Here is a 15,775-nt window from a genome sequence, read left to right as displayed (position 1 = left end):
TACTACACGCGAGAAAGGCTCGATAGGGTCGCGTAGTTCGTGCGCCTCATTGGACGAGAAAAGCACGCAGAAAGACGGCGTGGAGCTGAGCCTGCAGCTTGGCCGAAGCTCGATACACTGTCTTCTGTGCACAGAGCGTCGTGCCCTAGCAACACGTGACGCGCTTGGGCGCCGAAACTCCGTGTCCACTCTGCGTATTTCGGGTGACGCAGCACGTCGAGACCTCCGAGATGATACACCACTTCCACCTGCACTTGAGCTTCACCCGCCGACTCTCTGTATCGGTTAAAGTCTTGACTACTCACTAGTGCGTCCACATGTGCAAGGGTAGGACAGCTCACCACCACACAGGCAGCAGCAGGCACTGACGGCAACACGCAGTCACTCGACTTGACCACTTTTCCGTCGGACAATGTCACGTCCTTGCCTTGATGCAACTGTCCGAACAATTTGCCCTTGGGTACACCCAAGGCCAAGGCCTTCTCCACTAGGAATTTGCCTCGTTGCAGTCTCGTTTCCACCACATAACTCACGCTGACATGGCTCTCTTCACCTTCGGACGTGGGGCTCTCGTTCAGTTTCCGTTTAGCTCCAGATCGTGGCTTCGCTATGGCTACAGCGTGCACCACCACTTCGTCGTCTTCATAGCAGCTTTTAATCTCCTTATTCTTCTCTTCGGTAATAGTCGGCAGCACCTCAGACGCTTCTAGTTTAAACTCAGGACGGTACAAAAAGTGGCGTGTGGCTTTCAGATATTGCTTGGTATTGGGCGGTCCGTGGACATGGAGACCGGATTTCCCCGTGTCTGAGACTGTAAGCACCATCCCGGGGAGGCCTCCGACAGTGTGGGAGCGCAGTTCAGTCAGGAAAACGTGCTGCAGCTTGGCTAGACGCACGTGGTGCTCCATACACAGGCGCTGTGTGCCATCTCCGACGTTGAATAGGAAACTGCGAAGCCCACAGGAAAGGGTTAGCGAAACGGCATTGCACAGACGTAGAGAGGGATGTATACTAACGCACCGCCGCGTCTCCGTGGACAGAAGGAGGCTGGGCGCTGTCTCCACGGACTGCACGCTGAGCACCTGCACTTGCACGACCATATTGGCAAATTGCTAGATCCACTGGAGTCTGCCTATGGATACCTTGTGAAGAGTACACTAAATGATGTTTTTGTTACGTTTAGTGTATGTTGTGGATAATTGTACAAAATGATGAAATAGTGGAGAATTAGTGATGGTCTGTAGCCATGTCTATCAAACGGGTATAGTTGAAGTTGTCGTGATCTACCCGTACGCTTCTCTCCTACTTTGACGCGTCGTGACCGCGAGTTCTGGCGCTATGGGAATCCGACTAAGTGAGATCGATCGACTGGATTGACGCTGCTTCTGGAAGCTCAGCACTCGCATCGTCACCGCCTCTTGAACTGGTTGATCTCCCGATGCGTGTCTGCCAGGAGGCTGCTCCACTCCGTTGAAGGCAAAGCTGCTCCCTGCAGTCAATCACACAAGCGATACAAAGTCAGTTTGAGAAAGATTACAGTCATAGTACAGATACCAACACGTACGAGCTTGTGGCTGCGGTAGACCTCCCTTGAACGAGTCCAACTTGACGAGGTTGTTCGTGCTGCTGCTTCGTCTGATTGGAGACGGCGGCTGACCTGTCACGACGAACGTGTTGGGCTTGACGTCTTTAGTGTCGCTCCTGTTATCCTCGTCGGCAGACTGTTCAGCTACGAAGAGTTTATCGACCGAGGGAGAGCCGTGCTGCGCCAAGGGAGTTACGATGTCACTAACCCGCTTGGACTTGCTGGGGCGAAATCTTTCACGTAGAATATCCTCAGCACGCGGTCGGAACTGCTGCTGTGCTGCAGTGGCAGTAAAGTCGATAAGCATCGCTGCTACGGGACACAAGAGCAGCAACGTCCAGTAGCGTTGAAGCTTGATCATGAACATGGGTACACCAAACATGTCGTAGCTCATGAAAGTGAACTGCGGATAGACGAGCAGGAAGAAGATGAAGAGCCAAGTACTGAAGATCATGACCACGAGATGGTACTTGTTCCAGTTCAACGTTAACAGCGACACCTTGAGGTTCATCGTGCCCAGTAGAATCGTGTAGAACAGCGTCCCAATCACGTACAAGCCGTAGTTTGTATGTCGATTGCCAGCATAGCATCCGTAAAAGCAGATGAGTGCGTGGGCTACCGAGTTGAGGATCGTTCTGGAAAATACGCGCATGTTGAGGTCGCTGTTGTGTTGGCCACGACGATAAAGTTGCGGGAATCTCAGCACCACATCTTCCGAGATATCCTGGTCAAAGACGCCGATGACGATGATCGGAAGCGCTAAAAAGAAGTTCCAGCCTGCCATCACGAAGCTCTCGAACAATGGCGCTCCCGACTGGCCATTGAAGAAGTTAAATATAAAGAGACTGATCACGAGCGCGATGTTCTTGTAGAACGAGTAGCGGATGACCTTACAGATGCGCTTATAGTTGCATCGTCCATGTAGTAAAACCAGTCGCGTTAGGAATCGAAACTGAGCGATAGCGTAGTCACTCGCGTTTTCCGCTTGCACCCCTTCTTTGCCACAGATGCCCACTCCAACGTGAGCTGTTTGGATCATACTCACATCGTTGGCTCCGTCTCCGATCGCTAAGGTGATCGGCTGTTCTCCTTTCTTTTCACAGCCTTGACGTCCACCCTTCCGTACTAGTTGCACTATCTCCGCCTTCTGCGATGGGCTAACTCGACAAGCAAATAAGAGCTTTGCACACTCGAGCGATCTCCAAGAGCTTCCCAGTCAGAACCTCAACACGCTCAATGGCGTCTGTGGACATTTTAGCTCGAGCGTCACGGGACGGGAAAATGTGCACCAGAGCTTTACCGTCACACACCATCGCGAGATTGTCGGCAACTACATTCCCTCGGATAAGTCGCTGAATCTCGGGAGTCTCGTACAGTGCGTCGAGCTGCGCACTCAACGCTTCCACGCGCTCGGCATTCACGTAGAGCAACTGCATCGTGTCATTTATGAGTCGACAAGCGTGTCCAATATTGATCGCGGTTTCCTCTCGGTCTCCTGTTAGCACCCAGACTTTCATTCCAGCCTGAGCAAGGTCGAAGATAGCGGAGGGAACTCCCTCTTGTAGTTTATCCTCGATAGCCGTCACGCCTAAAAGTTGCATATTTTTCTCAATCATCTCGGCACATGCGTCCAGTTTTGCTTCGCGGTCTTCGAGTGCGGTAGATGCGGCTACGTACGCTTCGTTATAGCGTTTATATTCCTCCGCTGTAAGCACCCGACGGCCGAGAACCAGCGTCCGTAGACCTTCACGAGCGTAATTTCGTAAATGCCCTACAAGTTTCCCGTTAATAACAGCGTCATTATCGTTTTTCCCACTTACAGCGCGTTCCAGCATCATATTATCAGCCCCTTTGCAGTACAAAACATACTCTCGCGTCTCGTTGTTTATTGCCACGACCGACATTCGCTTTCGTGTTGAGTTGAACTCGTTGACGTTCACAATCGTATAGGATTTTGTTACGGTTTCCAGTGGCTGGTTAGAGTTAGAGTTGGCGGTAGGGAGAAGCGAGGGTTTTCGGGAGATCTCGACCTTCATCAGAGGAGCTGGAGACACAAAGTTATAGCCAAGACACTTGGCAGCTTTCACTAACGCTTCTTCGTCGGGTGAGGATGCACGATACACAACTTCCCTCGTCTTGGAGTCCACTTCGGGAATTACCGTGTGACAAATTGACAATAACGTCAAAAATTCGTGAATGAGTTCTCCTTGCTTCCCACCCGCATACAACGCTCGTAGCAGACCCGGGTCATCGAAGTGAATACTAGGATCAAAGTGAACCTGCGCTGCTTTGGGGTCGCCTTCGTCGATTTCCGTCACGGGAAGCACAGGCGTAGCTGAGGAGATTCTATCCCGAACGTCGTCTGTAGCGTCTATATCCAGCCGTACACCACTCGGAACATTGACAAGCGGGTTCACCTTGGCTTTAGCAGGAGAAGAGGCCGATTTCGAGCCTTTTGAGGCTTCTGAGCTGGCCAGAGCAGCCACAGCTCGACCGATCTCGGTGGTTCCGTAACCATACGATACTCCCCCAATAGAGCACTTCCGGAACTCCATAACGTTGCACGTTAGAGTACCTGTTTTGTCACTGAAGACATACTCGATTTGACCCAATTCTTCGTTAAGTTCTGAGGTTCTGGCTACGGCATAAACACCATCGTACACCATCTTCGAGTCTGCAGTGATTCGGTTCGCTTGAAGTACTTTAATGATGTCAAGAGAGACGTACAGCGAGATAGGAACAAGGTTGTTATACAGGATAAGAAAAGTGAAGAAATTCACGATAAAGTCGTCCACCTGGTCCGCTTCCTTGATAAACGGCAGGTACCATAAGCGACTTGCGTTCTCTTTACTCCAGGAAGATGCTGCTATCGCACTGGCTAAGCAAAGAGCAAACATTGTAGTGAAGATCAACAGCATACAGCGATTCGCGGTGCGATACAGTTTACTCTGCTTAGAGGGCGCGGCTCGAGAATTTTGCAGTAATTTGGTCTCGCTGCCTGTAAAAATCACGAGACCGACCACAAACGCGCAACTTCGAAGACTGCAGCCGCGAAGAAGCAAGTTTTCTGGCCCCAAGGGCACTGCTGTCTCGCCTCGATCACCTTCGCGAAGTAATATTCGTCCGGTGAAGGTGTAGAGCTGGTTGTTGGGCTGTTCGTGCTCGACCGAGCCGCGCAGTCGACGCACAGCCGAGGAGCATACCGCTTCTTGAGGGATTGGATCTGCTTGCAGCTCCCGCCAACCAACGAGTTGAGCCGTGGGTTTGACAGCTATTCGACGCTTGAGATTGGTTTCTCCGTCGAGATTGGACGTCTCGATGAAGCACCTTCCTTCCTCTTCGGAGGTAGCAAGAATCACCACGTCTGCAGGCAACTCCTCGTGGTTTTCCACACATACGAGCTGTCCAACCTGTAATTCCTGCCACGTTATCATCTCAGTCTGGCCTGTAGTATTAATAATCTACAGAGTAGAAAGAACAAGAAAGTTCGTGAAGAATTCGTAGAGTTACAGCAAGCGAGATGACTTACGCGACACGAACGACAGTTCTGCTTTTCGTCTGCTTGGTGGCGCTTGAAGTCCTCGCTTCCCTGCTTCACCATCGTTACTAGAAGGACAAATAATAACGGTCCTGCTGTCGTGAAGCGATTCGTCGGGGACCACGGCGTTGCTAGCTATACACGATACGTCAGTGGCCCATCACTAGCTGTCGTATTGTAGGACTTTTACCTGTAACACCGCGATGAGGAGGAAGTAGACGTTGGCTACAACACGAAAGAACTCGAAGATGGTCTTGGGCACGAAGCTTACTGCGGTATACTTGGACGTGACCATGACGTTGCGCGCATACTGCTTGGAAGTGATGAGCTGTTGGTTGGCGTCATTGTCGTTCAGGAAGACTACGCGGGGCTCCATCCCGGCCATTGCCGTCGAGGAGGCTCCTGCATTGCTTCCCATGGGCCGCACGTGCACGCGACGGATCTCACCCTGGCGGTGGCGAGCCAATGCTGCTGATCTAAAGCCAGTGACACCTGGCCGGGAAATGCTTCGGAAAACGGCAGCTTTCGACTGATAAAACCGACGGCGGCCGCAAGCTCCCACCGACTCACGCCACGAGATCTCTGAGAGAAGTTCTCAGCGTATCTGCAAGCCAATTAGTGTCGCATGCTCAAGGAGTTCCGTTGTCGGTCCATTGCCCTTTTAGAACGTAACGGTTCGAGGACGTTCTTCTTGTTTATTGGTTAAATACTTTTGTATCTTGGGTTTAGTATTGGTCAAGTTGAAGTGGATGTAGCCATCGTGGATCTAGGACTGTTGTGCTTGCTTGACTGTAGCAGGGAGCCTTTGAGAAGACGCAAGGTGCGACTATGGGTATTACGATCTCCCAGCCTACAGATGGAAGCGAGTGCCAGGACAGTCCGTTGGCTGTCGCGGCCGTCGCAGAGATTACTCAGTGTGAGCATGGTATCTCGAAGTCTTGGAAGCTGACGATCTGCTGACTGTTACAGTGTTTGCAGTCACTTTGGTGCAGCTTCAGGCGCTTCACGCTATCTGGTTTGCTGCTGGCTCCAAGGACGATGGAGATTTGGCGTCTCGAGAGGCTGATCTGAGCTGTGAGGAGTTCGAAGAAGCGCTCAACAGTGTCGGGTTTGCAGCAGCAGATCGAGCGATCTTTGATCGCCTATTCACCTTGTTGGATCGTACAGGCGATGATCGCATTTTCGCCATTCAATTCCTCATTGGAACCTCGGCGCTACTTCGCGGATCTCTCGACGTGAAGCTTCAAGCGGCGCTGCAGTTCGCTAGCGACGCTGACAAGTCGTCAGGCCTTGAAGAAGGTCTCTCTCCTGAAGGACTGAACTTCGCGTTAACAACGTTAGCCTCAATCGCAGGTTTCTTCGGAGATCCACCCGTGGCTGCACATGATGTGAGGCGAGTTGTAGATGACGTATGCGGCACAGATGGCTGCTACTCGTGCCAAGAACTTGTGAAGGACCTCGAAGACCACCCGTTCGTACAGCAGTACGTGTACCACAATACAGAGAGTTGACAATAAGTTATGACGATGTTGCTAGTCGAGATGCTTGCCGAGCGTGTATTGACAACGCCTTCGCATCATTTCCGACCTCGTTGCTCGCTCTTTAAGTCTCGCTCGCTTTGCAGCTAAACGATCCACAGTACCAGGTCGCAGTACGAGCCCCCGAGTGGCATTCACGATCACTGTCACGTCTTCCGACGAGTTCAGCGCTGTCTCTTGCTCCAAATCCTCGTCGTCCTCATCTCGCCAGTTGTTGTTGCCACCTCCATGGACGATATACCGATACTCGACGTCTTGGTCATGCAAAGACGCAGTGTAGCCATCTTCACATATGCATCGAGGTCTGGGCTTGTCTGTGCGGAAACGTGGTGGAGCAGTGGCGGATCGATCCCCGTGGGACTCGAGATGTTCTGCAAAGCGAGGACACAATCCTATTTCATCGTCCTCATCCAGTTCTCGTTCTCGACGAGGTCGCTTGGACGTAAGCGCCGCGAGTTTCGGTCGTGGGGAGGTTGCCACAGTGTGACCTTCAACTCCGTCCTCCAACAGCGTTAAAGGGGGTTGCATAGCTCCAAGTAGCGTCCACTGAGGCCCTCGATATGTTCTCTTGAATGGGTGCACTACTATACTAAGGTTCGGCGCAGTTCGAACGGGAGCGCTCTCCGACCTACTGAGACCTTTGCCAAGCACAAGTTCGTGATACTCGTTCGGCAGCGTTGTGAGCTCTGATACGCAGGACGGAGGCTCAGGCGAAGCCATAGACGACGCCACTCTGATATTTGGGGGTTCTACAGGGTCTAGCTCATCTGTCGCTCTGGAAACTGTCGCCTCGGGGACCGTCACAATCGTCCTCACTTGATGATTGTCAGGACGAGGAAAAGCTCTAGCGAGGTCGTCGAGTTCAGTGTCGAATTGCGAGTCCCATGGAGAGACGGTGGCGTCGTTATCTCCGTCATCTGAAGCCTTCTTCCTCACCCGTTTAGGGACTGGCTTGGTCCAACTGCGTCTCCTGGCTTCTTCGCTTAACGATGCGGTTCGTGGGTGCACGTCGGTGGTGCAAGCCAAGGGAACGTTCCTCGCTGTTATCTCCGCTTGCAGACTCCCAGTCAAATACCCCGTAGTTTTGCAACTATCGCAGAGATCGAACCCCTGGTCTACACAACCCTCGGTAGGAACAGTGCGTTGCCGACGTCCTTTGCTACTGTACACTCCACTAGAGCCACGACCGTCGTCATTGAGTGTTTGCAGTAGTCTCCTCGCAGGCGATGAACTATCTTCGAACGTGTAGAATGGCGTCGTCGGGTCCACAGGTGCCAGCTCTGTCTTCGGGGAGACTGCAATGTCGTTCGCTGGACTGTCAAAACCCAAGCCGGAAATGTAATCTCGTGTAGCTGGAGAACCGACTTGGTCATCCTTTCGAAGTTGCTGTCGCGGTTGGTCAGCACGAATATTCCATTTCCCAGGGCCTTTTTGAGTCCGTTTTGAAGCCCCAGAGGTGCTGGGTGGGGCCACATCAAGCGACGCAAGCCTCATGTTGTTGATGTTTGCTTGAGGTGCATCGAAGACGATACCGGTAGGCTTTTTGTCGGCCTTTTGCTTCGCTTTAGAGGACGACGACAGCATCGATACCCGAGCACCAGCATCAGGACTAGTTGTATCAGCACTGTCAAAAGCAGTGCCAGTCTTCATACCTCCCATCGATTTTAAGACGGGCGCTGAGCTTGTCAAGGCGTTTGGCAGACCTCCTGAAGCCGATAGCCCACCAGAATCAACGCTACCAGTCCCGAGACTCGTTTGCTGTCTCGGGTTCGTCTTTTGTTTACCGACATTGGAAGATACCTTATTGTCTGAGCTCACACTGCTGGACGCAGCTGCTACTGGAGGACGCTGTGCGGACCGTGCGCGGTGCAAACTCATTAAGGCCTTAACGTCTTCATCTTCTGTACTGACGTTTTCACGAACGCTAGTCAAAGGCGTTTGTGACTTTGCAGACGAGACTCTGGACTTTGCGCTTGACCCACGGACTGAAGGCGTCTTTGGTTCTTCCTTGCTATCGTCTGGAGAACTCAATCCAGCAAAATCTCCAAGCGAAATGATACTCGCACGTCGCTCTCGTGATCGTGGTCTGTCTGGAACATTGTCGGCGTCCGGAACATTCTGAGGTAGGCTAGAGCTGCTTGAGGTTCTGGGCCGCATACTGGTCAGCGCCTTGCTCGCTATGAACATCGAATGAAATGGAATCTTCGGTGATGGTAACGAGATGGGGGTGTTCTCCTCTTCCTCACTATCGTCCATGTCGCTTCCACTTGATAACTCCTCGTCTTCTTCTGCCTCTGAAACAGAATCCTCCTCCTCTGATGAAGACTCGTCATCGTCGATAGCCTTGATCTGCTTGAGCGAACGTAACATTCTTTTCCCTTCATCGCTTGGGTCTTGTTTGTTACGTCGTAGTGCACTCACGCGTTGTACTAATCTTCGAAGAAAAGTGATATACTCGTCCACATCGATCGTCTCACACCAGAGATCGGCGAGTTCGAAGACGCTGTCGAAGAAAGTGGCGAAGCTCATGACCGACTCGCCTTTGCTGTCTCGACTCCAGTCTTCTGTGATGGTTCTCTCCATACGTCGAAGACGCTTCTTACTTGCATCAGGCTCCAAGCTTCGACCGATACGTCGGAACAAGGATGCGTACCCTTTTTTGTCAATACAACCCATTTCGTCTCGAGGAAGCTGGACAGACCAAAGCTGCTTGACGGCGTCGACTACGTCTGGATGATTGCGTAGACTGAAGCGTAGTGCTAGTGCTTCTGGCGTGTAGTTGAGCAGTTCTTGCGCCTCCTGTTCATTGCGAGCTCGACTGTACAAGTCCTCGGTGAGAACCACTGGACCGTCTTCCCAATTTTTGAGCAGCCCTCGAGCCTTGAGTAAAGCTTCTTCTTGTAAGTGCTGATACTTTTGCCGCTTGAGAGACTGCAGACGAGCTGTTTTGATGGTGAAGTTGAGTTTGAGCCATAAAACACTCGAGGATCTGTGCTGACGGTCGACTGGAGGTTCCGTCAAAGATGGAGCTTTGACTCGACGACCCGCAGACTTCTTGGAGCGCTTTCTATCCATCCTCAAGCTTTATTAACAGCGATATATTGCTATAAATATTAGAGACAATACACTGGAATTATTTTGGAGCCTTTCTTCGGATTTAGAGTTTTAGAGGTGGATCATGCAGATGTGGTCTTTACTGGACAAAGGAGAAGGCACTGAGGCTGCCACTGTCCAGCCTCGCGTTCGACGAGGTGATTAAAGCTTCCTTTGGAGCTCCATAGACCCAAGAATTTCTAATCTCCTTGGGGTTGGAAGTCGGTGTGAGTTGCTGAAAGGGCATGAGGTTTTCATCCTCCTTGTCAGACTTCGTGGCACTGTTTCGGCGTCTCCACGACGCCTGGACAGCTAGCGACACCTTCGGACTCATGACCTGCGACGGTTTGGGGCTCTGCACTAGCAGCGCTGTAATCTTGGACATGACGGGCTCCGGTTTGAACACCTTGTTCACTGCCAGCTTACCGGGCGACATCTTTGGCGGCTGCTTGATCGGCGACGTCTGAGCCCGCTTGGGGCTCTTCTTGGGCTTGCCACCGAGCTGAATGTGCCGTACGTGAGGCTTCGTTGGGCTCTCCTTTGGAATGAGTGCTGGGTCCGTACCGTTCGAACGGACCAGAGACAGAAGCTTGCGTGAGCCTTCACGGATCACCTGCTTGTAGGTGCCTGTACGGTGGACTTCGAGTTGCTGCATGAGCGTAGGATTGGCTGCAAAAGCCGGGATATATCGACCAGAGAATGGCTTGATCTCCACGAGCATCTGCATCAGAATGATCGCCTTGGCGCGAATCTGCCACGAGCGCCGAGCGACGTCGTCTTGCAGCCGCGTAGAGAACGCAGTGGCCACGTTAGCAGCGTCGAGACGAGGGATCTGTGCAAATAGCCGCTGGACGCTTTCAGTATCTGGGATGCCGTGGATGCCACCGGGTGGCGTGCAAACGGCAATCAACTTGGCCTCGTAGCCGCAGAGATTCACCGCAGCTTGGCCACAATCAATGCTGCAATCAAACCCAAGATATCCCAGTTAGAGATCAGCGCAAAGGGGGGACACTTTAATAGCGACGCACTTTTCGATCTCTGCATCGGGTGTTAGACCCACCCACGACTTGCGAACCGTCTTGGGGATGGGACTGCTAGCGCAGCTTTCGTCCGGGTCATCGCGGGAGTTCACCTCCTCTTCGTTGTCAAGCAGCGCGCACCTCTTGTCCGGGGCAAAGTCCTGGTAGTCCCAGTCCTCACTACAAGTGCAGAGACATTTAGTCTGCGTGTCCCTACTAGACTTGGCAACCAGCAGTCAAAACTCACATGGCTTGCTCGACCTGGTGCAGGTACTTTTCCTTGAGTTCGTCCAAGAAGTGCATGGCCTCCTCCATTGTTGCTGGTAACTAGTGTTGCTGAACTTTGTCTTGAAGCTGGTAGAATTCGAAATGACGTGCCGCCCTCATGGAAGGAGCAAAAGCTATCGACGTTTCGCCCAGTTTGCGATGCCTTCCACTGACAAACTCGACGACCTCAGATAAGATCACCAAGCAGTCTGATTATTTTGGCTCACCTTGCAAATCCGATATGGCTTCAGAAAATCCCAAAAATGGAAGTAGAATGGCTACATTAAAACTACCTACGGGCTAATAAGGAGAGCGCTCTATCCTGCTAACGCTAAGCCCCTCGCGACTGCAATCTGTCTGCTGACCTGTTGGCTCTAAGCTCGATTTCCCCCCACCACCAGTCCGTCTGATGTCCCTCATCGTGGTCCATTTCTTTACTTCAGGGCATCGAGCTTGAGGTAGTCGTTATCAAAGTGGTGGAGTCGCACGTAGCCATCTTCCGCTCCAGACGCGTAGCTCTTGCCATTAGGGTGGAAGGCGATGGTGTTAATGGGGCCGAAGTGGCCCTTCACACGGCCGAACTCCTCCTGGAAGACCATGTGGAAGAACCGGGCCTCGAATTTCCCCACTCGGCCAGATGTGGTAGTCACACTCATGGCCTCCTGACCACCGCCCAGCACCACGTGCTCCTTAATAGGCGAGATGGCGGCCGAGTTAACGGGGCGGTCTGTCTCGTACACCTTGAGCACCTTAAGCGTCTCGACGTCCAGCAACTTGGCCGTGTTGTCCTTGGACGACGTGATGGCCAGCGTCTTACTCTTATTAAAGGCCACATTAGTGATCTCACCCGTGTGGATGACGTAGCTCTCAAGCAACTGGCCCGTCTTGGGGTCGAACAGTTTAATGGTACCGTCGCCGCCCGTGGTCATGATGGCCTTGTTCAGGGGCATCCAGTAGGCTCCAGTGATGCGGCCCTCGTGGCCATGGTTAGTGATGGTCAGTACGGGCTCGGCGCTCTGGTTGGCCACATCGTCGGCCAGTTCATAGACGTACACAGCTGCCGGTCGGTCCGAGAACTTGTCGGCCACAGACACAAAGTACTTGTCGCCCGTACTGAAGTTGACACTGCGGGCCGGGCCAGTGTGAGGGAAGGAGAAGAGCTCTTCGCCGCTCTGAACGTCCCAGAGCTTGACGGTGGCGTCGGCCGCGGCGGTGAGCAGACGCTCCGAGTGGTAGCTCACGTCGCAGGCCCACACGGCACCTGAGTGACCCACGTACGTGCCAATACGCTCGCCCGTGTCGCTGTACCAGAGGTTGGGCGTGTGGTCTTTGGCGCACGAGAAGAGCAGGTCACCCTCGCGGTTGTACTTGATCATGGTCAGCGACCGCGAGTGGCCCTTGAGCAGGATCGGGCGCATGGCGAAGGGGAGGAGAAGGAAGAGAAGCCTGCCTGGACACTTGCTTATGGAGAGGCTTGTGGCCACCAGTGGCACATAACCTAGGATGTTTCATACATGCATTAAGGAAGGTTTGAGCAGTGCTGAGCAAATTGCAGTTTAGTCTGGACTATTTTGTCGATAGCCGCACATTTAGAGACGCTAAGATGCTGGTGCTGCGTCGTAGCTTGCTAACGCTGCAGCGCTCCTCGCGGTTGTTCTCCAGCGCTTCAGAGTCGCTGTCACTCTCGCACCTGTCGCATCAGAGCTGTGTGCAGCTCCAGGCGGGTGATGCAGCGCGTACAGACGTGGAGATTGTGCCGGTTTTAAGTGCCAACGACTTTGCTCTGCGTGTCACCACAGCTTCCGACAGCGGTTTGGACATCCACAGCCTGTTTGATGTGCAAGAGGACACTATTGAGGGCGCAGTTGGCGGCGCTGAGAGCGTTAAGGCGTTGCGTATCTCTAAAAAGGGCGTTGTGGACGCTAAACTGCAGCTCTTGCTGCCACACACAGTCGATCTGAACTTGGCGGTGGCTAACGGTAGCGTCACCCTTAAAGACAAAATCGAAGGGGATGTCAAGGTGGTTGTGGGTCGTGGAGACATTGAGGTTAGCAAGGTGCGAGGTACCAACGTGAGCTTGAAGACCAACGGAGGGAAAATCGACGTGCTGGCGCTGGTGGAAGGCGAGACGGTGCGACTGGAGACCAATGAGAGTATCAAATGTAAGAGACTTATGGCAGGAAAAGCCGAGGTGAAGCTGGGCAAGGGAGAGGCCTCGGACTCGGAGTTTGGCGCCATCTATGCGTCGACATGCAACGTCGTGTCAACGAACCAGTCAGGCCAGTCCAAGCTACGTGTTGGCAACGTACATGGCTACCTTCGAGTGTCCAGTGACGGACTCAAGAGTGTGGAGGTGGACAGTGTGACTGGCGCTTTGGAGGTGGAGGACAGCGGTGACAAGTGCGACGTCACAGCGCACTTTGACTCGTGGACTAACGACGCCTCCAGCAGTATCCTTGTGCCTGGAGACGTGCGTGTTTCACTCCAACCGGCAGCATCGATCGATGTGGAACTCCACGGCACGAAAGTCACGGTCGGAAGAGACTGTGAATTCGTCACTAGCGAGATGGACCAGCTGGATGAGGACTACGCGGTCTTCACTGGCGAGCTCCGGGCCCAAGACGGAGCTCTTGCAGCGGCATCGAGCTCTTCGGGTAAGATCAACGTGGACAGCGCCAAGGGCGATGCGATGCGCACCTCTTTCTTTATGAAAGAGAATGCGAAGGATGACGAGGAGGCCAAGACGCCGAGACTGTTTGTCCACGCGCTCAGAGGTGAGGTGACGCTGGATCAGCTCAACTGGATGGACAACATCAAGCGCAAACACCTCCAGAGATAGAGAAAAATAACCAAATGAATTGACGTTGCCCGCTTATTCGACGCGTTTCGTCAAGGTCTTGACAGCGCGATGCTGTACCCGTCCATCCACCAGATAGCTTAGGTCAAATTCGTCGCAGGAATTTGCATATTGAGCATGAACGATCAGGATGTCTTCAAACTGCTTCACTTGATAAATTGGGTCGATTAAATGTCCGTGGGGAGCAAAATTCACGACCACCATGTGGTCAACTTGAAACTGTTGCCTGTACTGATCAGCTTGTCGAGCTGCAGCAGTGATCTCCTTTTCACGTAATTGATTTGACTTGATCTCGTACGCGAGTCTGATGCCGTTAATGAGGAGAATTTCGGCCCTTGTTCGGCTGTCCGGAGTTTTTACTTCAGCGTAGAAGCCTCTACAGTAGTTAGCGATGCCTTCTGCATGATGTCGCGTATCGTTGCGAATAGCTCCAAGTGGAAAACCGACTCGCTCAGAGGCTGTCGATTGCTCACAAACTGGTGGGAGATGCGTTGCGGATTGAAAAATCGAAGCGCAACGCATAACAGCTCCAGCGAATCATCTGTGGATGCAACTTGGTAGATTTCTCGCACCGGAAGTGCTTCCACACAAATTCGATGCATCATCTCCGATACCAAGGCCAATGCACCATCGCTTCCTTCGATCAGAACCCCCATGCGAAGTAATGGATCAACGAGTTGGCTATCTTGGTCACCTCGAACAGAAATGCCACAATTCCCCTCGACCTGGCTCGCCGTCATACGTTCTCCATCGTGCGCAAGAACGTACTTAACCGCCTCCCATTCCACATCATTCAAGTGATGCAGATTATCTTGAATGCGGCAGTAGGTATTGTTATATGCTGTCAAATAACTTGAAAACGCATCCACTTTGAACCACCGCTCCCACTCGTGCCGCTCCACTGTACATTTGTCGCTGTCCGCCGTGAATCGAATCATCGACCCAAAGACGCCAGGAGCACCACTTGAATAATCTATAATTGCGCGTCGAAGCGACTCTGAAAAAGGATAACGTGAAGCAACGAGTGTAAAGAATGCGCTCATTTGCTCGAGTGAGAAGGGTCCCACCTTGATCATGGTACCGACGTTGAAAGGACTCGACTTCATGTCCCCGCGAAAAACCTTGAAGTGATGCACCAAATCGTGACTGCCAACTCCAAAAAACCCACAGAAGAAAGACGCTACCTTCCAGGTACGAAGAGCTGCAAGAAACGTTGTCGCCAGGTCTTTGTTGTCAAAGAGATGGTCCATTTCATCCAAGATGAGGCAAAAGCGACGCTGACCACGAGTTGCCAGCTTGATGAACGCGGTCTCGTCTTGGCACACACTCTCAGGTTTCATGTGCATGCCCAAACAAGTCCAGAAAGTGGCAGCGTCTCGGACAGCAGACCTGCGCAGCTCGACCAGGATGCATTCGACATTGGCCAAATGCGGATCCGCAGCCATCCAGTCCGCAATGCGGTACGCAATGGTGGATTTCCCAAACTGACGTGGGCCATACAGCAGATATAGTGGGCGGCCGCGACTTCCCTCCATCGAAAACCCGGTTTGAATGTCGTTGAACGCGGCAATGGTTTCCATGGGAACCGAGACTTCGTCTAGATGCAGCGGTCCTGCATACGCGATACGCAAATTGACCCTTCGCTTGTTTGCCGGAACCAACGCGGGAAACGGGTCAAATGCTCCTCGTCGTTCGGTAGGAGCCACCACCAGCACATTCACAGGGCCATTTCCTGCTGCTTCGCCTTCTTCATCCACTTCGACCATGTCCTCATCAGACAAACCAACGCGCCAGAGCTTCGCTCGCCCGGCATCCAGATGTGTCAGACCACTGGTGTCACGTCACACCATTGACCTCATTTCAGTCAGCCATGTGGCG

At 52.7% G+C, this 15,775-nt stretch overlaps 7 protein-coding genes across 7 annotated transcripts; 2 read left to right on the top strand and 5 right to left on the bottom strand.

The window, feature by feature from the left end:
- Positions 1-46: 46 nt before the first annotated feature.
- Positions 47-1,100, bottom strand: PITG_13605 (zinc phosphodiesterase ELAC protein 2, putative; the record flags this gene model as incomplete). The annotated part of the gene is made up of 4 exons (XM_002899756.1): positions 47-108; positions 161-651; positions 703-948; positions 1,021-1,100. The coding sequence occupies 4 exons, from the start codon at positions 1,098-1,100 to the stop codon at positions 47-49; spliced, it is 879 nt and encodes a 292-aa protein (XP_002899802.1).
- Positions 1,101-1,283: 183 nt separating this feature from the next.
- PITG_13604 (P-type ATPase (P-ATPase) Superfamily) lies at positions 1,284-5,541 on the bottom strand (the record flags this gene model as incomplete). Its single annotated transcript, XM_002899755.1, has 5 exons — positions 1,284-1,485; positions 1,561-2,732; positions 2,776-5,046; positions 5,115-5,258; positions 5,314-5,541. The coding sequence occupies 5 exons, from the start codon at positions 5,539-5,541 to the stop codon at positions 1,284-1,286; spliced, it is 4,017 nt and encodes a 1,338-aa protein (XP_002899801.1).
- A 410-nt stretch (positions 5,542-5,951) lies between these two features.
- Positions 5,952-6,634, top strand: PITG_13603 (uncharacterized protein; the record flags this gene model as incomplete). Its single annotated transcript, XM_002899754.1, has 2 exons — positions 5,952-6,039; positions 6,102-6,634. The coding sequence occupies 2 exons, from the start codon at positions 5,952-5,954 to the stop codon at positions 6,632-6,634; spliced, it is 621 nt and encodes a 206-aa protein (XP_002899800.1).
- Positions 6,635-8,906: 2,272 nt separating this feature from the next.
- Positions 8,907-9,736, bottom strand: PITG_13602 (uncharacterized protein; the record flags this gene model as incomplete). The annotated part of the gene is made up of 2 exons (XM_002899753.1): positions 8,907-8,943; positions 8,988-9,736. 2 exons carry the CDS (start codon positions 9,734-9,736, stop codon positions 8,907-8,909), a joined length of 786 nt encoding a protein of 261 aa, XP_002899799.1.
- Positions 9,737-9,794: 58 nt separating this feature from the next.
- PITG_13601 (cleavage induced hypothetical protein) lies at positions 9,795-11,132 on the bottom strand (the record flags this gene model as incomplete). Its single annotated transcript, XM_002899752.1, has 4 exons — positions 9,795-10,199; positions 10,272-10,713; positions 10,783-10,953; positions 11,021-11,132. The coding sequence occupies 4 exons, from the start codon at positions 11,086-11,088 to the stop codon at positions 9,855-9,857; spliced, it is 1,026 nt and encodes a 341-aa protein (XP_002899798.1).
- Positions 11,133-11,304: 172 nt separating this feature from the next.
- On the bottom strand, positions 11,305-12,508 carry PITG_13600 (eukaryotic translation initiation factor 3 subunit, putative; the record flags this gene model as incomplete). The annotated part of the gene is made up of 1 exon (XM_002899751.1): positions 11,305-12,508. One exon carries the CDS (start codon positions 12,456-12,458, stop codon positions 11,475-11,477), a length of 984 nt encoding a protein of 327 aa, XP_002899797.1.
- Positions 12,509-12,643: 135 nt separating this feature from the next.
- PITG_13599 (uncharacterized protein) lies at positions 12,644-13,879 on the top strand (the record flags this gene model as incomplete). The annotated part of the gene is made up of 2 exons (XM_002899750.1): positions 12,644-12,829; positions 12,974-13,879. The coding sequence occupies 2 exons, from the start codon at positions 12,644-12,646 to the stop codon at positions 13,877-13,879; spliced, it is 1,092 nt and encodes a 363-aa protein (XP_002899796.1).
- Positions 13,880-15,775: the final 1,896 nt, after the last annotated feature.

This window comes from Phytophthora infestans, genomic scaffold (genome assembly GCF_000142945.1).
Source record: "Phytophthora infestans T30-4 supercont1.29 genomic scaffold, whole genome shotgun sequence".
Classification (NCBI taxonomy): Eukaryota; Oomycota; class Peronosporomycetes; order Peronosporales; family Peronosporaceae; genus Phytophthora; species Phytophthora infestans.
Note: the sequence above shows the minus strand (reverse complement) of the source record. Positions and strands in the feature narration are given on the sequence as shown.